This window comes from Saccopteryx leptura, chromosome 4 (assembly GCF_036850995.1).
Source record: "Saccopteryx leptura isolate mSacLep1 chromosome 4, mSacLep1_pri_phased_curated, whole genome shotgun sequence".
Lineage (NCBI taxonomy): Eukaryota > Metazoa > Chordata > Mammalia > Chiroptera > Emballonuridae > Saccopteryx > Saccopteryx leptura.
Genome location: NC_089506.1, coordinates 72,631,423 through 72,659,353, shown reverse-complemented (window position 1 = coordinate 72,659,353; position 27,931 = coordinate 72,631,423). Strand labels below are relative to the sequence as shown.

Below are 27,931 nucleotides of genomic sequence, written 5' to 3'. Positions count from 1 at the left end.
ATTTCCAAATAAAGTTTTGGTTAGAACTGATTATGTACTGTCAAGTCCATTTTCCAAAAGTTGTGCCAGGGAAAAAAGCTTCATTCACTAACAAGCATTTCTTGTACAATCAAAACTTTTCACTATTTAAGTAAGAGAGAGAGAAATAGTATAATTACTTTTAAAATCCAAGTCTAGATCATCTGCTTTTCTTCTCATTGCTATGTGGCCAGAATACCATAACTTTTAAAAAGCAAAAATTATGTAGAAAATCATCTTTTACTTTATTCTTAGAAGGTAATCTATTTTAAAAATAGACTATCTCTGTAAGACTATTAGCTTCCGTAACTACCAAAATTCTTTCTAAAACTTTCTCTCAGGAGGCTAATATCTACTAGTACTAGTTCTCAGAATCAAAGTTTATATAGTATCTAAAAAAACTAAATGTAGCCCAAAACTTATTATTTTTACAGCTTCTACAATGTATGGATTATAGATCACCTTCATTCATATGAAAATAAAAATGCTACCTAATATAAAATACCAGTTTAACCAAATTAACAATCACAAACTGTAGACATTTTTCTATTAACATTTTCCAGTCCACTGAGCAATATGTACTCAAAAATATGATTATGAACTTAAATATATTCTTTTAAAATTTACACTTTGTTGAACTGTACATTGGTGCTTTTATGATTTTTGAAAATTCTACTTACATAACTATATGATTCCAAAATGGAAAAATGAGCCATCAATAAAATTCACTGGAGACTAATATTCTTTCATAGAAATAATTTTTAAATATTTTAAGTTCTGTCTTCAATTATTTCAATTTAGCTTTTAAAATAAACTTTTCAATTATTGTAGAATACTTCAAAACTAGATTAAACAAAGATAAAGAGAACCAAGATCTGGTAAGCATTCCTTACTTGACATATGATGCCTCAAGTGTCACATACAGAATAACATATTGCAGAAAAGAATTTTCAGGGTTTAGCAGATTACAAAGCAAACCTAAGAGTATACAAAGTTAAACAATGCCTCCCTTCTATTGTTTATTTTTCTTTCATTTGATCTTGGTTGTTTATTTTTCTAATATAACCACTGTGTGTCATAGATCTGATTTCTAAAGTTCGAATTGTATTTATACCTCATTAAAGAGCTTTGTAACATTTGAGAACATTCAACCAATCTTTTTCATTAGCTACAAAATATTCTACACTTTCCTCACAAAATGCTCACTTTCCTGAGCTATATTAAACACCTTATAACAGGTGTATGTATAACTGAAGACCCTAAAATGTCAAGTTTACATTTTTAAAAAATGCATAGACAGCATAACATTTTGGAAAACCTATTAGTACTCCTTGGATATTGTATAGGTTTTGTTCCTTCATACTGTAAAATATTTCATCATTATAACAGGTTATTACTTTCAGATTTAAATCACATTTTAAAAAAAAATCTGCAATTTGACTTTTAGGCTAAAGAAACGTTTTCTGACCAAAACTGGTCCATGGGTTTTCCAATAAACAATCCTTATAAGCTCAATGCAGATATATTTCTGTGCCACAAAGTAGAATTACATCAGAACTACAGGAAATAAACTATTATTATAATACAATATGCTTAAAGGTGCTAAAAATCATTCCCTACATTATTCAGTCTTTACCACGTGGGCATCATGTCGGGAAACCACACCCTACCAAGATGCTTAGACACTTCCCAATGAATCTGCTCCAAGCTATACTTTTGGTCAGGAATTAATACTTCTTCCATAATGGATAACTGAGACAAGCGCCCACCACACATCTTCACAAACTCAACAAAGGCACTACAGGAGACTTCACATTCCCCTAGTCCAATAGCTGACAAATTTTTGCAACGTTCCGCAATTCGAATTAACTCTTCATCAAGAGGCCGTAATCCGTTAGCACACACTACTAGTTCAACTAGTCTGGGACATGTCATTCCCACACGGCCAAGCACATCTTTGCTTACTGATCTCCCAAAGTAAAGATGGGTGGCAGGTATTTCATACCTAAAGAATGGATCAAATTCCTCTTCATATAAAAAAAAATACATCACTAAGTTCACTTTAGGTGAATGTCTGATGAAAGCATCCCAGCTGCTTTTCTGAAGAGTATGGAAGTGTGTCTGTCCAGGATTCTCACTGACTACATCAATGCGCAAATGTTCTAATCGAACATGTTTTTCAGAAGATAAAGCAAGCAGCAATTCATCACTTAGCAAGTGGTAATTCAGGGCCAGTTCACGTAAGCCATGACATTGATCAGCCACACAAAGGATACCTTGGAAGGAAAAAAGACCTAATTATTAACAAATTTCTTACAAGTTCATCATCTGTTCAAAAATTTAATCAAACACAAGTGCCAAAATAAAAATCTTACCATACTTCCTTACACAAAGCAATAAAATTTAAATGTAGTTTGTATGGTTCGAACTAGTGGAAGGTAAGTCATAAATATTTAAAAATTTATTACTAATTTTGTCTATAAGAAAATGAGACCAATTTAAATTCAATACTTGAAAAAGAAATGAAGCTCACTTATCAATTCAAAAATCATAAATTAATTGTATCATTAAAAATATATACAATAAGTAAGGTTTATCCCAGTAATTCAGTACCATGTTTTAAGAAAAACTGGTCCCTAACACTAAATTTTCAGGTTATACAAGAAAAATTATGATCATTACAACAGAAGCCAAAAAAATTTTGAAATTCAAAACAATCAATAAATAAGGTAAAAACCATACAAAATACGACTTATGTAACTTGAACATTTAAGCCTGACCAGGCGGTGGTGCAGCGGATAGAGTTGGACTGGGATGCGGAGGACCCAGGTTCGAGACCCTGAGGTCGCCAGCTTGAGCGCAGGCTCATCTGGTTTGAGCAAGACTCACCAGCTTGAGCCCAAGGTTGTTGGCCTGAGCAAGGGGTTACTCAGTCTGCTGTCCCCCCCCTCCCCCCGTCAAGGCACATATGAGAAAGTAATCAATGAACAACTAAAAGTGCCACAATGAAAAACTGATGATTGATGCTTCTCATCTCTCTCCGTTCCTGTCTGTCTGTCCCTATCTATCCCTCTCTCTGGCTCACTGTCTCTGTAAAAAAAATAGTAATAAATAAAAAAATAAAAAGATTTCTATCAAATGAAAGTTTAACTGCTAATAGTATATAATAAGCTTGTCAAATTTCTAAGGAAAAAAATACCAAGATAAATGAGTCACAAGGTAATTACCCAATTCACATTAATGTAAATATACATTATGACTTTTAAAGCTCTAACATACCCACAAAGCAGTTCCTTAAATGGTTCCAATTCTTAGGGCACCATGCTTTAAACTGCCCCACTCCTCTAGCAGCAGATGATTTACCAAAAGTCAATATCTGATCTCCAATGTGGCCAATAAGACACACCCTATATATACTAATTGATAAATGACACATTCAAACCACTTCATTTTTGTGTTCAGAAATGGGGATTAGGAACAACAAAACACATATCACATTAACTACCATTTATTATACAACAATGGTATGTTAGGTACTAGGTATGTATTCCCACAAATAGTGTCTAGAAAGGTAAGTATTCTATTTTTAAGTTGAAGCAGCTAGCTAAGAAAAGTACAACTGGAATTCAAACAGACTCAGTGATGAGTGACTAAATTCATGCACTTAACTACTGCTTAAGAAGTAACAATACTGAGGCCACCCAAGAAGCCAAAAACTTTAAGGAGTAATAGGAGAATACAAGCAACAGAATCAGTGGAGATAATCTGGCCAGTATCAGAAAGTCACCGGAAGAGGGAGTAAGACATCTGTGCTTCACCATTCAGACACTGTCAAGTTTCTCTCTCTACAAGGTTTGTATTGTATATACTTTCAAATCAACTGACCACCCGAGGTAAACTGAGCACATTTTCCTTCTCTGCAATCTCATAAAGCCTGATGTTAAAAATATGGGAAATGGTAGCCAAAGATAGAAACTTAACAGATATCATTTAATCACTAAAAACAGTGTGGCAGGCTTTAACTCTAAAAAAGTGGTCAGCAAGATTCTGTATCCTAATCCCTGGAACCTGTGAATGTGGTAAGATACCCCTCCCCATGATTATGTTCTATTATATGGCACAGTTGACTTTACAATAAGATTATCCAGCCTGACCAGGCGGTGGCGCAGTGGATAGAGCATCGGACTGGGATGCGGAAGACCCAGGTTCGAGACCCCGAGGTCACCAGCTTGAGCGCAGGCTCATCTGGTTTGAGCAAAAAGCCCACCAGCGTGAACCCAAAGTCTCTGGCTCCAGCAAGGGGTTACTCAGTCTGCTGAAGGCCCACGGTCAAGGCACATATGAGAAAGCAATCAATGAACAACTAAGGTGTTGCAACACGCAATGAAAAAACTAATGATTGATGCTTCTCATCTCTCTCCGTTCCTGTCTGTCTGTCCCTGTCTATCCCTCTCTCTGACTCACTCTCTGTCTCTGTAAAAACTAAAATAAAATAAAATTTAAAAAAAATTAAAAAAAAAAAAAAAGATTATCCAGGTTGTCCTAATGTAATTACATGACCCCTTTAAAAATTGAGTTTTCTCTGGCTGGTGCAGAAGAGGAAGTCAAAGATTCAGAGCTTCATTGGCTAAGCAGAGAAGCCAGCTGAGCAATGCCAAAAACTCTTATCTTGCAGAACTGTGGCACTCATAGGTGTTGGTTTAAGATGCAAAATTTATAGTTGTTAGTTATGCAGCAAGAAAAAACTAATAGTTACCAGGGTTTAAATACTCAACACAAAAATAGTGACAGATAAAACTGGAAAACTGTTACAACTCAATAATAAAAAGAATATAAACCACAGGCAAAGTATCTGAATAGACAGCTCCAAAGAAAATAAACTGTCATTAAGCACATAAGAATTTGAATCATCAAGAAAATACAAATAAAAACCACAATGAGATACCTGTTCACACCCACTAGAACAGCTATAATCAAAAAAGCTAACAAATGTTGATGAGGATGTGGAAAAACTGGAACCCTCATACACTGCTAGTAGACATGTGAAATGGTGCAGCTGCTTTGGAAACCAATATGGCAGCTCTTCAATGGCTAAACAGTTACTATGATTCAGCAATTCTATTCCCAGCTACATACCCAAGAGAAATTAAACCATATGTCCACACAAAAACTTGTCATGAATTTTCACAGCAGCAAAGTTAAAAGGTGAAAACAACCCAAATATCCACCAACTGATACAAAGATAAATGCAGCCATTATCCATGCAATGGATATTATTTGACAATAATAAAAAAAATGAAATGCTGATACATGCTACAACATGGATGAGCTCTGAAAACAGGATAAGTGAAAGAAACCACAAAAGACCACATATATACTGCTCACAAAAATTAGGGGATAATTTTTGTGAGCAGTGTAGTATGATTCCATTTATATGAAATGTCCAGAACAGATACATTAGAGAGAGAAAGCATATTAGCAGCTGACTAAGGCTGGTTGGGATGAGGGTTTTGGACGTTGATGGCAAAAAGGTATGTGGTTTCTTTCTGGCATAATAAAAATGTTCTAAAATCGATTGTAGTGATGGATGCCCTACTCTGTCAATATACTAAAAGCCAGTAAATTGTAAACTGTATGGTATATGAATCTCAATAAAACTGTTACAAAACTAGTATAGAAACCCATTGTTGGTGGCATTATAAATTCATATAACTCATCTGGGGGGGAAAATCACAGCAAGAAGTATAAAAAAGGTCAAGGCTACCTGACCTAGCTCTTCTATTTCTGAATAGTTTGTCCTAAGGAAGAAATTTACAGAAGCCAACTGTTGTGTCCCAAAGTACCGGTAGCTCATTTTTTTAATGACAGCAAAAATGTGGAAAGAAGTGCCCCAACTTAAAAGAACTACAAAGGCAAATGTTGGCTTATCAACAGGAATACTAAATAACTAGAAGTTCAGTAGCTCAGCTGACATATTGTGCCTAGGATGATAAAGCTAAAACAGGAACAAAACATCCTTATCCTAATGAGGGGCATTAGATAATTAAACAAGAATGCTGTGGGAGTCTTAAAAAGGGAATCAGGGAAGATTTTCCAAACTAACAGAGTGAGACCTACAGAATTAGAAGAATCTAGCTTCCAGCTAGGGCAAAGGTGAATAGAGAAAGAAAGTGAGTGGTATTTCCTGTGTGAATAACCAGACATGGAAGAAAACACAAACATTCTAAGAACTTGCCGATGCTCACACACTGTAAAAGAATATCTTAAAAGATGAAGCCCAACAATAGGCAAGGACCAGATCATAAAGCATCTTGCCACCCTCAGTAGGGAGTTTGGATCTAAAACATAGTAAGTATTAAAAGAATTGGGGGTGGGGGGGATCAGATTTATATTTTAGAAAGATTATTCTGGCAGTAGCATGGAAATCAGAAAAGAGCAAGGCTGCAAGTCAGGGAATCTGTTAAGAAGGTACAGTGCAAAGATTGTGGAGGCCTAGACTACAGCAGTAAGAGAGTGGAGATGAAGAAAGGTACAGTGTCTTAGTCTGAGCTACTTACCTAACACAGTTGGGTGGCTTAGAAAATAAATATCTATTTCTTACAGTTCTGGAGACAAGAAATCCAAGATCATGGTCCTAGCATGGTCAGAATTGGGTGAGGGCCAGAACTCTCCTATTTGTAGATGGCTTCTGTAAAGCCAGCAGGCAGGGCCGGGGCCACTAACACAGCAGCCCGGCCCATGCAGGTTCGCATTGGATTCGGACAGTCGGCAAAGAAACAGCGGAGCCAAAAACTGATGGGCCATAGCCTTTAATCCTACCTTGCACCTGGCGGACAAGTAAAAATACACACTGGGCTCCAAAACCCAGTCACACTCAGTGCTCACAAAGCCACTGACTTATCCGAGTTTCCTAGAATCAAAGGTTTCTAGCTCACCAGCCTTCTTCTCCTCAGTTCCCCATCTCCTCCCTTATCCCAGATACAAACTCTACACAAACTGGCATCTCACTCAGCACTCCGCCATCTTGGCTGCTTCTCCTGGCCTCCTCCACGTGGCCTCCTTTAGCTGCTGGCTCTACTCTCTCTGCTCTCTCATGCTAACCTCAGGAACCAAGCACCCAAACTCTCGTTCCATCCCCATTTTATAGTGTAGAAATCCAAACCCTTAATCCAATATACATAACAAGGAAGTCTCTAATACAAAGTCACTTCTCTGAGGCATGATAGGATTGTACCACCTCACACCAAAAAGGGTAGGAAAGGCTTAATCCCAAAACCAAGCCCCAGGCTACAAGGATTCTGCCTGCCTTTAGCCCACCCCAACACACATTAATATCACCTGGGCAACGGCCTCTTTAACAAAGTGAGCATAATACATTTTATCTGCCCAACAGCTTCCTTCTCACTCTGTCTTCACATGGAGGAAAGAGATCATCTCTCTCCTGTCCCTTTCTTATGAAGGCACTAATCTTATTTATGAAAGGGCTCCACTTTCATGACCTAATCACCTCCCAACCCACCTCCAAACACCATCCATTGGGGACTAGGGCTTCAATACATGAAATTGGGAGATGAAAGGAGTTAGGGAACACCACAAACATTCATTCTATGGCACTATAGAGATTCAAGGTACACTTCAGTGATGGAGTCACTAGACCTCGTGACTAAAGGAATGTACAAAGTAAGGCTAGGAGGGGCAGCAGATAATTAAACAAGAATGCTGTGGGAGTCTTAAAAAGGGAATCAGGGAAGATTTTCCAGAACTAACAGAGTGAAACCTACAGAATTAGAAGAATCCTAATTCTGCCCCTTAATTGCTTTCTCATATATGCCTTGACCAGGAGGCTCCAGTCAAGCCAGTGACCCCTTGGTCAAGCCAGAGACCATGGGGTCATGTCTATGATCCTATGCTCAAGCTGGTGACCCTGCCAGTTTGAGCTGGGTAGGAGGAATCAAGGATGTCTATTAGGTCCCTGACAACTTGATGGGTGGTACCATTCATTTGAGATAGTAAAAAGGAAAAAAAGCAAGATTTGGACAAGGGAAAAAGATGTTCATTTGTTTGATTTACCTGTAAGACATCCTAGAGACACTGGGCCATTGGCTGCTCATTACACAGCTCTAGAATTCCAGAGGTATTAACATATAGAATGTAACTAAAGCCATGAATGATGTTGACAGCTCAGATTTTACATAGTAAAACAAAAAAGGACCCAACACAGAACACAGTGAAACACCAAAATCTCAAAATCTAAGGAATGAAAATAAAAATAGTAAAGAAAATAAAGTAGAAACAATTAGAGAAGAAGAAAATCAAGAGTATGATATCAGCTGCGAGACACAAGAAAGAGTCAAATGGTCCCTAGAGGTCCAGTAATAGACAATTATAAGGACTATATGAAATGGGAAAAAAGTTTGATAAAATGTTCAGTGAAGAAAGCGGAACGGAAAACAGCCCATATTATACCTTGAGAGAGTTTGTCCTAATGTGCAATACGGTTGGAAAGACAATACACAAATGTTAAATATTAAATTGAATTTAACATTTAAAATTCAAATTTAAAAATAATACAGGTGTTCCTTTTCCTCCCTTCCATTCCTAAAAATTAGTCCAAGTCATTAGGTCAGACCAAGAAAGCTTATACCAGGGGTCTCAAACTCAACTCAGCATGTGGGCCGCAGAGCAAGATCACAGCCATTCAGCGGGCCGCACTAGGTCTACAAAAGGCAACTGTTATGCAACACTTTTCTCACTGCAGTTGAAAACAAAAAAAAAATCAGTACAACAAGCACAATCGTACATGCAGTTTACTCAGTGTCACAAAACGGCCAGAAACTGTAGTTCGCATCACAACTGCTGTTAACTAAGCTAATATCTAGCTAGGATGCTAGAGAAATGAAAAATACAAGTAGGCCCCTAGGCTTACTTAATTTTATCCAAAATATTTTGAACTTCGTGGATTAGTCTGCGGGCTGCACAAAATTGTTCGGCGGGCCGCAAGTTTGAGACCCCTGGCTTATACCATACTATCAGAATTGATGTGCCTGACCAGAAAGTGGTGCAGTGGATAGAGCACTGGCCTGGGACGCTGAGGACCCAGGTTCAAAGCCCAAGGTTGCTGGCTTGCGTGTGGCCTAATCCGGCTTGAGTGCAGGGTCGCCAGCTTGAGCATAGGATCACAGACATGACCCTATGGTCGCTGGGTTGACCAAGGGGTCACTGGCTTGGCTGGAGCCCCCTGGTCAAGGCACATATGAGAAAGCAATCGAACAGCTAAGGTGCCGTGACTATAAGTTGATGCTTCTCATCTCTCTCGCTACCTGTCTGTCCCTCTCTCTCTCACTTAAAAAGAAAGAAAGAAAAAGACCTGACCTGTAGTGGATAAAGCATCGACCTGGAACACTGAGATCACTAGTTTGAAACCCTGGGCTTACCTGGTCAAGACACATATGAAAGTTGATGCTTTCTGCTCCTCCTCCCCTTTCTCTCTCTCTCTCTGTTTTCTCTAAAATGAATAAAATCTAAATAAATAAATAATTTTAGAAAAGAACTGATGTGTATATTTAATAAAAGAAACATGGGGGCCCTGGCCGGTTGGCTCAGCGGTAGAGCATCGGCCTGGCGTGCGGGGGACCCGGGTTCGATTCCTGGCCAGGGCACATAGGAGAAGCGCCCATTTGCTTCTCCACCCCCCCCCCCTTCCTCTCTGTCTCTCTCTTCCCCTCCCGCAGCCAAGGCTCCATTGGAGCAAAGATGGCCCGGGCGCTGGGGATGGCTCTTTGGCCTCTGCCCCAGGCGCTAGAGTGGCTCTGGTCGCAGCAGAGAGACGCCCCGGAGGGGCAGAGCATTGCCCCTGGTGGGCGTGCCGGGTGGATCCCGGTAGGGCGCGCATGCGGGAGTCTATCTGACTGTCTCTCCCCATTTCCAGCTTCAGAAAAATACAAAAAAAAAAAAAAAAAAGAACCATGGGATATACCAGGATATGGAGAATAATGAGATCAGTCTCAGAGAAACCAGAGATCTAAAGGCTTCCATACGGTGTAGTAAGTGCTGTAAGTTATGTTCAGAGTGCTATGGAAACAATGGGGTATTTAAAACAGAGAAGGGGAGTAAATCAGAATAAAACCAGAACATCTGAGCTGAATTTTGAAAGCTGAGCTGGAGTTATCTGGATGAAGTAGGGTAAAAAAGGTATTCCACAAGGTGTGTAGCAATGAGACACAAGGTATAAAGAACTGTAGGTTATATAGGGCTCAAGTAAAAGTTGTCCAAGAGTGAGCAGCAAACATGATTAAAGATAGGTGGAGATTAGAATACAAAAGACCTCGTACACTATGAAGTTATGAAGAATGAACCTTACTGTCACAGTAAACCTATATATACAGTTGACAGTAAACTGTGACCGAGGTTACATAAGAAGTAATTGCCACCTGACCAGGCAGTGGCGCAGTGGATAGAGCATCGAACTGGACATGGAGGACCCAGGTTCAAAACCTGGAGGTTGCAGGCCTGAGTGCGGGCTCATTTGGTTTTAGCAAGGCTCACCAGCTTGAGCCCAAGGTCGCTGGTTTGAGCAAGGGGTTACTCGGTCTGCTGTAGCCCCCCAGTCAAGGCACATATGAGAAAGCAATCAATGAACAACTACGGTGCTGCAACAAAGAACTGATGCTTCTCATCTCTCTCCCTTCCTGTCTGTCCCTATCTGTCCCTCTGACTCTTTGTCACAAAAAAAAAGTAACTGCCAAAGCCCATTCTTCTTAGATTATCATCCTTAGCGATAATCTAGAAGTGGCAGAAGCACCTAGGAAAATATAGTCATCCCTGGGTATCCATGATGAGACACTGGCTCCAAGACACATACACTTACACACACACACCCATCACACCCCAAACCCCAACACAGAAACCAAAACCCATGGATGCTCAAGTCCCTTATGTAATATGCATAGTATTTGCTTATAACCTACACACACCCTCCCAAATATTTTAAATCATCTCTACATTACTGATACTACTTAATACAACCTAATTGGTATGAAAATAGCTTTTATCCTGTATTGTTTAAGGAATGACAAGGAAAGAAATCTGTACCTGTCCAGTACAGAAGCAACCATAACATTTTTTTGTGTGTGTGACAGAGACAGAAAAACAGAGAGAGAGAGAGAGATAGACAGGAAGTAAGAGATGAGAAGCATTAATTCTTCGTTATGGCACCTTAATTGTTCACTGATTGCTTTTTCATAGGTGCCCTGACCGGGGGACTACAGCAGAGCGAGTGACCCCTTGCTCAAGCCAGCGACCTTGGGCTCAAGCCAGCGACCATGGGGTCATGTTTATTATCCCACGCTCACGCCAGTAACCTCGGGGTTTCAAACTTGGGTCCTCTGGCCTGACCTGTGGTGGTGCAGTGGATAAAGCCTTGACCTGGAATGCTGAGGTCGCCGGTTTGAAACCCTGGGCTTGCCTGGGTTGATGCTTCCTGCTCCTCCCCACCTTCTCTCTCTCTCTCTCTCTTCTCTGAAATGAATAAATAAAATAAAAATAATTAAAAAAACAAAAACAAAAAAAACCTTGGGTCCTCTGCATCCCAGTCTGATGCTCTATCCACTGCACCACCACAGGTGGTCAAGCCAATGTAACATTTTTCTCTGAATATTTTCAATCCACAGTTTGAACCCATAGATGTGGAGGTCCCATTGTATTGCAAGAGACCTCGCCATTCCCATTACCAAGACCTCTGTGTGGGAGACAGAGAGAAGAAGTAATCTCCATCCAAGAGGGACTCTTTTTCTTTTGGGAAATCAGGCTTCAGTTATGGCAAGAAGTTGGGAAGTGTTCTGTCAAGATTTTGAGGGTTTAACACTATCCCGTAAAAACAGGTTTTCCAAATACCACAGTCAAAGGGTTGGAAAGAAAGTCAATAGTGGGAGGCTGAGTGAGGAGTGAAGCATCAGCGAGTAATACAAAGTACGGGTATATGTTTACTTTATAATACAAACCATTTAGAAGTTAAATGATATCAAACTGAATAATGTAGAATTCTTAAATTCTATATAAGAGAAATTGGAAAGAGAATTTTAAAATGCCATTTGAAGGGTCTTGGCTCTAAACTTCAACTTAAGAAAAGCATTATCTTGCAAAATATTAAGACAACTTCAGCACAACTCTTCTCCCTCTATGTAATGAGACAAAAAGCACTTACGAGATTATACTGACTCAGAACCTACCGTTAGCTCAACATTTAGAGAAAGTTCTATTTTACCTAAAGGAGTACCTCAGGCAGACCTCATCTTTTCTTTTCCTTTTCTTTTTAAATTTATCTTTTTAAATTATCTTAATTATTTAAGATAATTTAAATTTAAATTTATCTTATTTGACAGACTGTCAAATAAGATTAGAAAATAAGTTGGAAGTATCAATACTACAGAATCTATGCTGCTGTAGTGACATTAAAAACACTCTTATGCAACAAAGATGAATAATCATATCAATCCACCTTTAAGATTAGTGATAATAGTTTTTCTTACTTTGGGAAAAACATCATTACATTTTACTAAAATGTTATCTAGCAAAAACAACATACCTGCAGGAGACACATGGGGGCAGCTGCTCATTTTTAGCAGTTTGAGCGTATCACTGTTGTTGGCCACTAGTACTTTGAGTGATGGATCATCTACTGGGGTATCATCTATCTTAAGCGAGGACAAGGATTTGGAGTTTACAAATACAACTGTCAGTGCAGAGATAAAGTGAGACTGAAAAGCAAACAAAACATTATTTCAATTTCAAGAACTGAGGTTGTTATCAAAACACATATTTTGTTCATTTGAACCTTAATGCTATACTTCATAACTGTATCATACCCTTTGCTCTGTTGAAGCTTTTTTACCTTTGGGGAAAAAAAGACTTTAAGCCTCAGGATGAGTGTCTATCACAATAAATGGTAAGTAAAAAGAGTAATTCTGGAATCCAGGATGAGAACATCTCTCGGACACTTCATATCACCTTATCTGGAAACCCTACTCTGGTATTTTATAACACTAAACTTATTTTTTTTTGGCCTGACAGCAATGACGATTAAAACAGTGGTAACAACTAGTATAATCATTAAAAGTTAAAAACTTTCAACTCAGAAGCTATGAAAGACTCATTTAAAATATGGAAGCTCATATAAAATCTGATTCTAAAATAATCAAAATCATACCTAAATAAAATCCCCAATTTAAGACTCCTTTAAATATGTTAAATTGCCTATAATATTTTCAAGCCTATTTTACTGTATTTTTCCCACAAATGTACCAATTAATAGCCATCTGTGTATTGTATAAATTATCATTTGGATGCAGAATCTGACCCAAAGGAACCACTGTAGAAACAGGAATTAAAGCATGGCAATGTAAGTGACTTGAATAAGGTATAAGCCGCCATAAAAAATGTACAAAAAAATCCAGGGAAAGAGAGGCTAATACACGGTCTGAAACATTCCTCTACAGCAGGCGTCCCCAAACTACGGCCAGACGGCCAGCGGGCCGCAATGCAGCCCCCTGAGGCCATTTATCCAGCCCTCACTGCACTTCTGGAAGGGGCACCTCTTTCATTGGTGGTCAGTGAGAGGGCCACTGTATTTGGCAGCCCTCCAATGGTCTGAGGGACAGTGAACTGGCCCCCTGTGTAAAAAGTTTGGAGACCCCTGCTACAGAGCTAATGTGACCCTTCCCTTAGCTTTATAAACTCACTATAGCAGTAAAAAGGGAACAGGGCAGGCCAATAGCCAAGAAAGTACAGTTGACCTCTGAACAACATGGATTTGAATTGTGCAGGTCCACTTATACATGAATTTTTTTTTAATGAAAAATCTCAAATTTCATACAAGTGGACCTGTGCAATACCAACCTTTGTTGTGCATGGGTCAATTCTATTCTACCCACAATTGGAAATCCACTTATGAAGGGGCCAGATTTTCAAATGTTTAGATGTTGGTGCCCCTAACCCCCGTGTTGTTCAAGGGTCAAATAAATGTAAAATGAAACATAATCTTCTTGGTTACATTCCTTTTCCCATACTATAATTAAATAACTTGTTTACTACTTGTATTTTGATTAAGTAACTCTTTATTATTTAATGTTAGTATCTTCCTCCTAATTTTCATATCCAACTCAATTATATCTCATATAACCACATTTCTTCATGAATATACTCATGACTGAATCACTGCCTTCAATTTCCCATTTCCCTCAGACTTCGCCCTCGTAAAACATTTCTTTCATGTTCTCTTCAGTTCTCACAAGATTTCCAAAAATTATAGCATCACCCTCTTTCAATCTGTGCAAAAGCCATAACAGAAAAAGAAAAACAGTATAAGTATCCTGGGCCCATTTAATAAGGAAGAAAGCAGTCCTAGATACTCAATAGTTCTCAAAGACAAAACTATGTGTAAATAAGAACTAGTATAAATTATGCATAATGATAATCCTGAGTAATAAAACTGAATTATGTTCAACATACCTTTTAATATTGTATATTTTATACACGTACTACATGTATAATTGTCTTTTATCTATCATATATACATAAACAAATCAATCCACCACATTTCATTTCCTATACTATGCTTGAACAAAGTGCTCCTATAGTGTGTAACTAAATACTTCTTAGAGTGAGGTTCTTGAATTCATCTTAGGACTGGATTGCTTAGGAAGGAAAAATTTAAAATAGGAACAGTAATCAAAAATTCAGAAGTTCCTCTGATTATTTTTATGCACATTAAGTTTGAGAACTATAGTGATATAACTCATGTACTTGAGAATCTTAAAATGCTGAATAGATTCTCTTGTCCATTTCCCTTATTTTACATATGAGGAAAAAACATTTTGTCTCAAATGAACATATATAGTAAACCTTTTTAAAAATTATTTAAGACTGTGAAATTAACTGGTGATGTATACTGCTCACAAAAATTAGGGGTATCTTATCGCTTCATATTCTTTTTAAAATATCCCAATTTTTGTGAGCAGTATATTTGTTACTGATAATCTATTGAACCACACGGGTTATATAATATACACTCAAATTAGTAAAATTTCTGCCTGAATCATCCTAGTAAATTAAAACTCTTAGGTGATTTAAAGGGATATCTACATTTTAGTTTGTAGTGTACTCTGAAAAAATCCTTTCAAATTATTGTCATGCTAAACATTAGCTAACATACTCAGGATTAGTTGTCTAAAAACGCACACTTCTTTTTTCTGTTTTTGTATTTTCTGCAATTACAAAAGGCCATTTCTAATTACATGTAGGATAATCTCAGAACATAAATATGAATATAAATCAACCTAATTCTTCACCAAAAAAAAGTTTTTTCTATATAACATCTGTAAATTAATCCAAACTATACTGATACTAACTTTGCTTAAGAATATTTACACTCACCGAAAGATTTTATAAGCAAGCTATTCCTGCTCTCAATATTGGCACTGTCTACTTTTCTTTGATTTTAATTTCACCAATTGCTCTGAAAAATACAAAAAGGCTCATTTATATGCCTCTTTTTCTAACATGTTTGTGTCTCAGTTTTACTTTGTCTCTTTCGAGCTTCCTTTAAGTTCCCCTACAAATTCATTCACTCTTCAACCTTACTCATGAAGCACAAGGATAAAAAAAAAGCTTTTTTTTAATAAATTCTATTAGTATTTTAAATAATACCTGGTTTTCCATTATATTACAGGGAGTCCTCGGGTTACAATAGTCTCAACAGACGACATTTTGAGTTTACAATGCTCACTCCCATAAAAACAAAAAAATTGAGATGTGTTTCAGTTTACACCGTTAGTGTTTTAGTTATGGACTACGTGGGCTAACTAGTTTGGCTGCACACATTGGAAGGATACACAGTAACGTGGTGTATGAGTGAGGGAGTTGGTGTCCCCCAGTATGCTTACCTAGCCATTTTGGACTGTTAAAAGTGCAAGTGTTCCATTTGTGTTAGGGTAGGATGTTTGACGACTTACACCAAACTTCAGATTATGTCACTGTTGTAGGAACAGAACTGTGTATCATAACCAGAAAACATACTGTACTTTTCTTACACTCCCACTGTCAGTACAGGAAATGGGTAGGGTTTCAATGGATTTCTCAGTAACAGCTAACAAAACAAAACCAGCAAGATACCTTTGGTAAATCCATAAAACTTGGCCGAGCAGTTGAAATAAGTCCGAGGGTTTTTAAAGAGCAGTTCACAAGTTGCGATAATATATCACAAGCTGCTTCAGCCGATTCTTTGCTGCTATCCACCTTAGGAAAGAAAATACCATTCATTTACCCATGGATATATTTACCTTACCCTGTGCATATCTTAACTTTACAAAACCAAAAAATATAGTTATTAGTTTACTGCATTATAATTTAAAGAATATTGATTCTTTCAACCATCCACCCTCACATACAACCTTAGTCTTCCTAAGTCATCCTGAAAAATTGTAAGGGAAACTGTCAAGACTTAACTTTCATTATAAGAGATATATTTAATGTTTAAAGAACCTAGCTCTAAGCTGATTTATCCCAAATTGACTATATAACTTAATGTAATGCATAAATTTATCTTTGAAAAAAATTACATGTTTAGAAGTTCATATAAATACATACATATAAATAGTGTCTATGTTACACGTTTCAAGACAAAAGAAAATGAGCAGGTATTTATTCAGAAGGTTCAAGTAGGCCCCGGCCAGTGGCTCAGTGGACAGAGCATCAGCCGGCATATGGACGTCCCAGGTTTAATCCCCAGTCAGGGCACACAGGAGAAGTGACCATCTGCTTTTCCCTATGCCCTCTCCCCTTTCTCTTCCTTTTCCCCCTCTCCATCTGCAGCCAGTGGCTCGACTGGTTCAAGTGTGGCTCTGGGTGCTGAGGATAGCTTGGTTGGCCCGAGCACATCAGCCTCAGGTGCTAAAAATAGCTCAGTACTCGAGCATCGGCCCCAAAAGGAGTTGCCAGGTGGATCCTGGTCAGGGCACATGTGGGACTCTGTCTCACCTTAAAAAGGGGGGGGAGTCACAACTAGGGATTCATCATTAATGATATTAATAAAAAAATGAATGAAAGTAAAATGAGGGCCTCCAACCAGTCAACTATGAAAATCTGAAACAAAGAGAAGTTGCTGCTCCTACATTCTCTTCTGTATAGATACATCTTGGGAAAAGGGTATTATGACCAAAATAACTCCTCCAGAGCTCTTTTTTCAAAACGGAAGTTGTTCCCTGGGCTAAAAAGCATCTTAAAACAGAATAGTTAAAAGCAGTATCATTACTTTATTCCAGATTGACATATATTACCTTAACCCCAAAATGTTCTATGAGCTGGCTATAAAACTGCTGACCTAATTTATATTAAAGTTTCAGAGCTGTTTATAATATCCTCTGGCTAAGTTTCTCTACACCAGTGGTTCTCAAAGTGTAGTTCCCAAAAGAGCAGCATCAACATCTCCTGGAAACTTGTTAGAAATGACAATTCTTATGCTCAACCCAGACTATCTGAATCAGGAACTTTGGAGGTGGGACTCAGAAATCTTTAACTCAGCAAGCACTCAAGGTGATGCTGATGCATATAAAGTTTGAGAACCCTGTTCTAATAACTGACTACCTCTTTGGCCTATAGTCAATGATGAATTAAAAACAAATATTATCAGGAGAGCTCAGAAAAATCCTGTGATGTGGTTCTTTTGCAAATCAGAAATTATTTCCTCAGCAAAATAAACAATAAAATAAAAATGTTTAAACTTATAGGACAAATGGTTTTGTTAAGCTCTATAAGTTGGACACAGCTGAATTGTGTCAGAGGGCTGTAATAAAAAATTAACACTGACCTAGCCAACCCACTAGATGGAATTGGTCTCTTTACCTATGAGATTAACATATTATACTCACTTTTTTACAGGATTTATCATTAGAACACTCTTAGACAACTCAAGGATAATTGAAACCAAAGTGGATGCTCTTGAGTTTTCTGAACAGGGAGGTGGGGGAAGGACAACACAGGAGGAGTTCCTAGCTTTCTGTCTGTCTGAGCCTCCTACATTCCCCACCCTTTCCCCCACTTACAGTTGCCAGATAACATACACGACATTCAGTGAGTATTAAGTATGTTCCAAATAATGCTAGGGACATACTAATACTAAAAACTATTTGTTGGTTATCAGAACTCAATTTAACTAGGCATCCTCTATTTTTTATTTGCTAAACCCAGCAATTCTACCATCAGTGGCCTGAGGGCCTTTATGCATTTTTCTGGGAAGGAGGCTATAATACACCCAACCATTCCCATCACCAGGTGTATCCTCCTCCTGGGGCACATATGTTTGAATAATACAAAACATTACAGATCTCTCTACTCATATAAACCTCTGATTTCTTAAACTATTCTGGACATCTCAAAAAGCCACCCCACTTCATTTATCTCATCGCTGCATGATTTTAACATGTCCCTTCCTGCAATTAAAAGAACAGTTTTTGGCATTCCTCCATTACCTTTTCCTACTTCTAAAATATATTCATCTAAATTTTTTACATAAAATTTCTGTGTCTCCTTTTCTTTGAAGACCCCCCATATCATAAAGCCATCAATAAGCAAACTTAGTCCCTACTAGATAGAAATAATTAAGCGTTAGTCCATCATAATCTCCACAGTTAAAATTTTTTTTGTTGGCCTGACCTGTGATGGCGCAGTGGATAAAGGGTCGACCTGGAAATGCTGAGGTCGCCGGTTCGAAACCCTGGGCTTGCCTGGTCAAGGCACACATGGGAGTTGATGCTTCCAGCTCCACCCCCCTTCTCTCTGTCTCTCCTCTCTCTCTCTCTTTCTCTCTCTGTCTCTCCCTCTCCTCTCTAAAATGAAATTAAAAAAAAATTTTTTATTGTATATTTATCCTTCCTTAAATCGTTGGCAATAGTTCAATGTGATTGACAGCTTTGGTCAATGATTTATGCTTATTTAGTGGTTGCTTCTGCTCTTTAATGAATAAATTATAATAAAATGGAATAATTAAGCTAAAATATAATTATTTGTCACAGCTTCTAAGGTATACAATAATTCTAAATCTTTAAGCACTTTCCCTAAAAAGCAGTATTTCAAAGGCATGAGAAGATGTACTGATTTAGGATACAAAAGCCACTAATAATATGTTTTTTTTTTTTTAAAAAAAAGGATTTAAAGTATTACCTTGAAGCTGACATATTGTAGATGGTTTGAATGTCTTTTAATAATCTGTTTGATCAGCTCTGGATGTGTAGCTTTCAAATAAGATGTAGCTGGCTGATTCAGTTCAAATTCAAAACATCTCCATAAGTCAGGCATGTGAAATACCTGGTTCCAGTTGCGGCAAACTTGTGAAGCATGAGCCCGGTCAAGAAGAGGCAAATACTTAAATACTTGGAGAATAATGTCCTGAAGGAGATTACCCCAATCACAAATCTGAGAAGGCTCATTTGTAGTCCTCAGTTTCTTGGATTTCTCTGCAGTATCTTCTTCTGATGAATCATGATCACTATCTCTTCCTCCTCGTTTCATCCTATTCAGAAGAAATGCACAATTTTTTTATATTTAACTTCTGAATAGAAATAAATCCAAAATTTATTCTTCTGTCATTGAGATGTATATATACATATTTATAAATACAACCACAAACATGCAGAAAGACTTGACCAGTAATTCCAGGAGAATACCCAAATATAATGAAATATAATGAAAATGCCAGCAGAGACCAGCTGTCATCTTACAGATTCTATACAGTTGTTTAAACATTTGTATTCATCATGGTTTTGAAACTAAAGCAAGAATTTATATTTTAAAAGTTACAGTCAGCTAACTATAAGAGAACCTAGTGACACTTTAAAGGTTTCTTACAAGACTTCTAAGGATACCTGATGTATTTGAATTCTTGAATTCAAGGCAGACCAGGGTCCCAGGAACCTCCAGAGAGGATCTGAATTAAGTAGCTGACAATCTTTCCACACTGAACAGTTTGTGATAGATGTTATGGTCAGACCTACTCTCTGCTAAAAATATGCAAACTCATTCCTACTAAGCATTGTTTGGTTTCTTCTTCCAACCCACCACTTATTGTTGCAATGTTTACCCCACGTTGTATTTCTGAATGACAGGTATATGTTTATTCCATATATTGTATTACCTTAATTCCATTTGTTTCTTTAAAAAGTAGTATGGCCTGACCAGATGGTGGCACAATGGACAGAGCTTTGTCCTGGGATGCAGAGGGCCCAGGTTTGAAACCCCAAAGTTGCTGGCTTGAGCACAGGGTCACCAGCTTGAGCATGGGATCAGACATGACCCCATGGTCACTGGCTTGAGCCCAAGATCACCGAATTGAGCAAGGGGTCACTGGCTTGGCTGGAGACCTCCTGGTAAGGCACATATGAGAAAGCAATCACTGAGCAACGAGGGTGCAGCAACAAAGAATTGATGCTTCTCATCTCTCTCCCTCCCTGTGTATTTGTCCCTATCTGTCCCTTTCTCTGCTTCTCTGTCTCTCTTGCTAAAAAAAATAAGTAGTGTGGCTCTGGAATCAAGCTCCCTGATTCTGAACCCTGGATCTGTCCCCTCACTGTTTATGTGGCCTTGAACAAATTATTTGATTTCCATGTGCCTCAGTTTGTAAAATGAAGATAATAATACATAGGGTTCTTGTGAGGCATTAAATAGTACTAAGGCTTTTGAAAGTAGATGATTGTTGAACTCAGTTATAGTACAATAGTCCAGTATTAAAAATATTAAAGTGTATAACACAGTAAAATAGTAAAAATGATCCTATTTTTCGGCCCTGGCCAGGTGGCTCAGTGGATAAAGCATCATCCCTGCAAACCATAAATTGCAGGTTCAACCCCTAGTCAGGGTATGTACAAGAAGCAATCAATGAGTACACACCTAAATGAATAACTAAGTCAATGAGTACACACCTAAATGAATAACTAAGTCAATGAGTACACACCTAAATGAATAACTAAGTCAAACAGGTTAATGCTTCTCTCTCTTCCTTTCTCCCCCCCTTCTCTCCCTTCCTCTCTCTGTCAAATCCATGAAAAAGCTTTAAAAAAGGACTTTTTATTTTAAAATAAAATATGTGTATGAGAGTACAAGAACACATTTATGGAAGAGAAACACACATTGGGACTAGTAGATTCACCACATTAATACAGTAACTACCTATAATCGTGAATGGGATTATATATTGTAGTGATGGCATAACAGGTGAATTTTTTTTGTCAATATGCTTCCCTGTATTTTACACATTTATTTTAATCTCAATGAATTACACTGTAGTCAGATAAAAAAGGTATTGTTTTGACTTGTTTTTTGGAGAAATAGTTATTGCAGGCTCTAAACTAAATGGAATAACTTCACACCACGTACTAGTATCTCTATTTAATTTAGTGGTTTGGATTTGGAGTCGCATCTTTTGAAAAGGATGGTTTGTGGCTGGCTCCAACTCTATTCTTGGCACACAAGCCTGTAAGAATTTCTGATTTCTGTGTGGGACAAAGGATGTGCAAATGCATGAATCTTAACTAAGTATGTTTTTGTAGATTCTCTCTCCAGTAGCCTGCAAAATTTGTGAAAAAAGAATTGCGGGCCAGACGGAAACAATGGCAGAGTCCCCTGGTCTTTGTGGCATTAAAATCAGCCCAGGAGGTCTTAGCACATGTGCAATAAACGCCTTTTCCTTATTGCTCCTATGTCCAGCTCCGTGAGTTAAGTAAATGATGTATACCATTTTGAGCAAGAAGAGAGAAAGGGTGAAAATGATGACACAGGTGACAACAAGAGGGTAGTTTTATGGAGTATTAAAACTTATGTTAATCTAAAAATGCATATTTTAAAATGTTTAGAGCAAAGGTATAAACTACAATGTAACCTTTAATATAAAAAATCTCTCCAGGCCCTGGCCGGTTGGCTCAGTGGTAGAGCGTCAGCTTGGCATGCGGGAGTCCCGGGTTCGATTCCCAGCCAGGGCACACAGGAGAAGCGCCCATCTGCTTCTCCACCCCTCCCCCTCTCCTTCCTCTCTGTCTCTCTCTTCCCCTCCTGCAGCCAAGGTTCCACTGGAGCAAAGTCTGCCCGGGCGGGCGCTGAGGATGGCTCTGTGGCCTCTGCCTCAGGCGCTAGAATGGCTCTGATTGCGGCAGAGGCAGAGCGAAGCCCCAGATGGCCAGAGCATCGCCCCCCTGGTGGGCATGTCAGGTGGATCCCGGTCGGGTGCATGCGGGAGTCTGTCTGACTGCCTCTCTGTTTCCAGCTTCAGAAAAATACCAAAAAAAAAAAAAAAAAACTCTCCCAATAACAATGTCCTACTAGAGGTTGAAGTAACACTGTCATTATGACCCATTTTTCTGCTTTAACTTATCTTGAAGGCTTACTTTAATTTTAGCATGTAAAATTTGGGTCAAAGAACAAAGAGTCTGCTACCTAGGGCTTGTAATTTCTTTTCTGGCTATCTAAAACTCTTCAAAATTTTGAGATACAGAGATTCAAAAAAGAATGAAGCCATCTTCATAATTTCTACTCCCTATTATAGACTGCTGATTGCCTGTTTGTGAAAAAAAGTCTTGTAAAACTAGAACTATTCAACTTAAAGATGAAATGATTCATCTTACTTTAGTGTATATAGTCATATAAATAAAAAATGACAGTGTTATTCAGGCAATTATCTTTGTTAATACTTTGCTGATCCTAATAATACTTTCTTTTGTCTATTAAAAGTCCTGTTTTGTTTATTTTTATTTTGTGAGAGACACAGAGAGAGATAAAGACAGGGACAGACAGGAAGGGAGATGAGAAGCATCAATTCTTCGTTGTAGCACCCTAGTTGTTCATTGATTGCTTTCTCATATGTGCCTTGGGGGTGGGGGCACGACCACACGACACTACAGCAGAGCGAGTGATCCCTTGCTCAAGCCAGCAACCTTGGGGTCAACTGGTGAGACTTGCTCAAACCAGATGGGCCCACGCTCAAGCTGTCAACCTCGGGGTTTCGACTTGGGTCCTCCGGGTCCCAGTCCGACGCTCTATCCACTGCACCACTGCCTGGTCAGGCATAGCCCTGTTTTAAATAAAGTATATTTCAATAACTTTCCAAGTTGAGGAGATAAAAGAGTGACATATTAAAAAGTATGCAACACTAAGAAACAGTATTCTTCATCTAGATATAAGACTATATGACCACCAAAGCATATTTTAAGCACTTACTACTTTAGTACTAGCAGAACAAAATCTGTTGTCAAATATGACTGTACTATGTCCTAATTATATTAAATTTGGCAATAGAAAAAACTCTAAAACCAAATGCCCATTAAAATGGTCTCTGCATCATCCTCACTAATGCATGAAAATAATAGAACATGCTGAGCACCTAATAAAAATTTTAAGTATCAATTTTTTTCCAAGATGATCTAACCTATCAATGCAAAAATGTACAATGCTTTCAGAAGTATTTTTTCAAACCTTTTTGCACATGAAGCTTTGCTGTAATGAAAGTTAATTCAAAGCATCCATCAGTTTACAAAGAATTTTCATCAATGGACTATTTTCTACTTTCAGTCAAAGTAAAACACCTCTTATAATTGAACAGAAGTGCAGAGACCGAAGCTGAACAATAAATGTTAAAGAGACTTTGCAGGGCACCAATACAAGGCCTCTTCAGGGCTCTGGTAGTTCAATTTTGCCTGCCAGGGAGCTCAGTTGGTTAGAGCGTCATACCGATACCCAAAGGTTATAGGTTTCATCCCTGATTAGGGCACATACAAGAATCAATCAATGAATACATGGATGGGTGGAACAAATTGATGTTTCTTTCTCTCTCTCTCTCTCTCTCTCTCTCTCTTTTTTTTTATTTTTTTTATTTTTCTGAAGCTGGAAACGGGGAGAGACAGTCAGACAGACTCCCCGCATGCGCCTGACCGGGATCCACCCGGCACGCCTGGGCGACGCTCTGCCCACCAGGGGGCGATGCTCTGCCCCTCCGGGCGTAGCTCTGCCGCTACCAGAGCCACTCCAGCGCCTGGGGCAGAGGCCAAGGAGCCATCCCCAGCGCCCGGGCCATCTTTGCTCCAATGGAGCAGTGGCTTCGGGAGGGGAAGAGAGAGACAGAGGAAGGAGGGGGGGGGGGTGGAGAAGCAAATGGGCGCTTCTCCTATGTGCCCTGGCTGGGAATCGAACCTGGGTCCCCCGCATGCCAGGCCGACGCTCTACCGCTGAGCAAACCGGCCAGGGCCTCTTTCTCTCTCTCTTAAATCAATAAATAAAATTAAAATAAAAAGCAGGACAAACTGCAACTTTTGCTGGTCCCAAATCATTAATGCAACTTAGGCACCGAAAGCATTTGGTCAGGGACTGATACTCCTTGAAGGGCCAAAAAGTAAACTCATGAGGAAAGTCTACAGACTAGTGAGCAGCACAAGGAGCTACAGAACTAACATATCCACACACTCTGAAAGGAACAGGCACGCTTATTCATCAGATGAGGGGCAGGAGAGAACATTTAGCTGTGTGTCCCTGCAAAAAATTTTTTCATTAATGGATCTTAGTGAGAGAGGAAGGGGGAGAGAGAGGGGAAGAGACATCTGGAAGGGAGAGGAAGACAGAAGCATAGATCTCTACGTGCCCTGACCATGGACAAACTGACAACCTCTGAGCTCCAGGAGGATACTCTAAACCAGTGGTCCCCAAACCCTGGGCCACAAACCAGTACCGGTCCGTGGGCCATTTGGTATCAGTCCGCAGAGAAAGAATAAATAACTTACATTATTTCCGTTTTGTTTATATTTAAGTCTGAACGATGTTTTAGTTTTTAAAAATGCCCAGATTCCCTGTTACATCCGTCTAAGACTCACTCTTGATGCTTGTCTCGGTCACGTGATACCTTTATCCGTCCCACCCTAAAGGCGGGTCTGTGAAAATATTTTCTGACATTAAACCGGTCTGTGGCCCAACAAAGTTTGGGGCCCACTGCTATAAACCAACTGAGCTATCCAGCCAGGACGCAATTGTGGTAATTTTAAAAGCTCATTTGTACTTAGCTATAAAAAGCTTGTTCTAGCATCACATTTCCTTTCCGTTTACATTCTGCTTTGACTATGGTCAGAATTAATATGCATTCTTTGGCTGAAATACAGTAAACGCGTGCTGAGATTAACTCTCGGAACTAGATGGTAGGAAAAGTGTAGTGGGGAAAAGCTGCCTAGTGGTCATTTGCAGATAACTGGGCGTAAATGACATTTTCATAAATATTTCAGAGATTAAAAAAAAAAAGACCAATTAAAGGAGCTGGCTCATTCGATTGGACATCAGCAGCAGAAAGATATAGTCCTGTCACATCTGCTCTCGAAGATGCAGGCCACGTAACGCGCCGCGTCCTGCGCCCCGCGCAACCCCGCCTGAAGCGGCCGCTCTCACGAGTTGGCCAAGTTCTGCACTCGCCTCCGCGGCCGGCGGCCCCGCTCCCCCACCACCTCCGCAGATGGCCTTTTCCCGACCTTTCTCAGGCGCCCTACCGGACAATCTGTTTTCACTCCCTAACGTCCCTCAGATCTCAAGCTACAAGCAGGGGCGTCGCCCGCCGCGGGAAGAGCCCGTCCCCAGCCCCGCCCGGACTGATAGGCGCGACGGCGGCGCCGCAGCGGCCCTGGCACGCGCACCACGCCCTGGTGACATGTTTTGAAGCGGCCAAGCGGGGAAACGCCCCCGAGCAAATCCAAGGTCTGCGCGCCGCGCCCCGAGCCCCGTCCGGACCCCGCGCCGCCAGGCCCGCCCAGCCGCCCCCCGAAGCCGGCAGACCCTCCCCGGCCTCGCCGTCGCCGCGGGGCTCCGGCCCTGCCCTTCCGCCGTACCTGCTGCCGGGGGCGGCCTCCCCCACACACCACCCCGGGCTCCGGGGACGGCGGCGGCTGGTCCCGCGGCTTTCACATGAGGCCCCCCCGACCCCGCGCTTCGGGCTCCCGCCGACGCGGCCCCCCGCGCTCCGCCCGCATCCGAGGCGCTGGTCCCGCGGCGGGCGCCAGTGCGGCTCCACCTTTGCGGCTCTGGCTGCCGGGGAAGAAGCCTTCCTTCTTAGTCCCGCGCCGTCCACGTCCTTCTGCCCGGAACCCTCGTGGCCGTGAGAGACTCTGCCCAGCGTGCCACAGCCACCGCGTAGACCTCCTGCGCCTCAGCCCAAACACCGACTCCAAAATGGCGCCCGGGACTCGCGGCCGCGCGCTTTCCCGGCGCGTCTCCGCCCGCGGGGCGCGCGCGTGTCCGCGGCGGCGCGTTCGCGGAGGCCCGGGCTGCGCGCCACCCCGCGCAGCGGGGCCTTCCGCCTGCCGGAGCCTTGCGGCGGGTCTTACTCTCCGAGTTGTTGCTGCTGCTTGTAGGGATTTTTCGTTTGGAAGCCGAAGACGGAGGGCTGGAGCTGGCTAGATGTCTGAGTCCACCTGCGGTTGAAACTGAAAAGTTTAGGGAGGTGGAGCAGAAAGAAGAAAGGAGGGAGTGTCTCTTTGGCCTGCTGCAGCGCAGCAGCTGGTTGGGCAGAGGGTAAGCAAGAGGTGCGGCAGCTGACACACCTCCGCGCGTGGGCGCGGTCTCGGAAGGCCACGCCTGGGCCGCGGGACCCAGGGGGCAAACAGGCTCTAAAAATACACACGCCTTATATACTACACAAGGCGTTTTTTAAAAAAAAACTGCAAGGAAATATACCAGAATGGTGATAGTGTTAATGCTGGGATTACAGATGATTTTTATATTTAAAATATTTATTTTCCAGTTTTTCTAAAAGTGAGTTATTTTTTTTAAACCGTCTATCTTGAAATTTGTAAATAGCTTTCTGTAACTCAGTAAGGAAAGTGTAAAGGAGTAATATATGGTTATTTAAAAGAAAACCTCTGCTGAATCCTTTTGAAAATCGAGGTACCTTTGTAACTGCTACCTACTTAACTTATTTTACGTTTGGATTTGGGGATACTAGGTTGTCTTTAAAAGTTATAGTGTGCTTAGGTGCAAAATCATAATTTGAATCATGCACCATCCTTCCTGCCGCCCTCAAAAGTAAATAAAAAGAAAGTATCTTCCATCTAAAGATGTCTTCTCAACCATTTGACCCATGTGTAAGATACTAAAATGCAGGGACGCCCAGGCAGCCCTCCACTCTTCCAGTTCCCCCCGCAAAATTAGCTAGGAAGCCAAGTGTAATTCATTCAGATTCATTGTGGGAAGATGCTAGTATTTTCTGTTAGTAATTGACTATCTGATCATCATGTGAAACTGAACAAAATCTCTGCAACATGAAAATGTGATTGTTCTTGTTTTAGCAACACTTTTAGGTCCCTTGGTGACTGGATGATGAAGAACATTAGAAAGTTGTAAGAATAGCAATGATGACTATAAGATGGGAGAACAGAGTCAAATGCAGACCCATTTATTTAGAGTTAGGGTAACATTATAAATGATCAGCAAAACCATTAAACTAAATAAGCAAACATAAGGAGTATATGTTATATTAAAACCTTCAACTCCAGCTGTAGTCCCTATTTAATTCCTCATAGGCTAATACACCCTGTAAGAAGACAAGGCTTACCTGAGTGGACAGAGCATCAACCTGGAACACTGAGGTCTCAGGTTCAAAACCTGGAGGTCTCTGGCTCCAGCACAGGCTCACCAACTTGAGCAAGGTATCTCTTGAGCATGGGATCATCGCTGTGATCCTGAGGTTACTGTCTTAAACCCAAGGTCATTGGCTCATCTGAGGAGCAATCAATGAACAACTAAAATGCCACAACTACAAGTTGATGCTTCTCATCTCTCTCACTTCCTGTCTCTGTCTGTTCTCTCTCACACACTAAAAAGAAAGAAAGAAAGAAACGAAGGAAGGGAGGGA

At 40.1% G+C, this 27,931-nt stretch overlaps 1 protein-coding gene across 3 annotated transcripts; it reads right to left on the bottom strand.

Annotated features, from left to right (window-relative positions):
- Positions 1-496: 496 nt before the first annotated feature.
- Positions 497-26,407, bottom strand: FBXL3 (F-box and leucine rich repeat protein 3). 3 transcript variants are annotated; one of them, XM_066380731.1, is made up of 5 exons: positions 26,093-26,407; positions 19,231-19,579; positions 16,186-16,308; positions 12,602-12,773; positions 497-2,294 (listed from the first exon to the last, which is right to left on the bottom strand). In XM_066380731.1, the coding sequence occupies exons 2-5, from the start codon at positions 19,576-19,578 to the stop codon at positions 1,651-1,653; spliced, it is 1,287 nt and encodes a 428-aa protein (XP_066236828.1). In that variant the 5' UTR covers position 19,579; positions 26,093-26,407; the 3' UTR covers positions 497-1,650. The 3 variants fall into 3 exon arrangements, with proteins under 3 accessions (XP_066236828.1, XP_066236830.1, XP_066236829.1); XM_066380733.1 differs by having other exon boundaries at positions 25,911-26,216; XM_066380732.1 differs by lacking the exon at positions 26,093-26,407 and adding an exon at positions 25,911-26,044 and having other exon boundaries at positions 19,375-19,579.
- Positions 26,408-27,931: the final 1,524 nt, after the last annotated feature.

What these genes read in the sequence shown, in the direction of transcription:
- FBXL3 (XM_066380731.1), bottom strand. Translation starts at nt 19,578, where the DNA reads ATGAAACGAGGAGGAAGAGATAGTGATCATGATTCATCAGAAGAAGAT. An exon ending in TACAATATGTCAGCTTCAAG is followed by an intron (nt 16,309 to 19,230) that starts GTAATACTTTAA and finishes TTCTTTCCTAAG; the next exon opens with GTGGATAGCAGCAAAGAATC. An exon ending in CCCCCATGTGTCTCCTGCAG is followed by an intron (nt 2,295 to 12,601) that starts GTATGTTGTTTT and finishes TTTCCTTCCAAG; the next exon opens with GTATCCTTTGTGTGGCTGAT.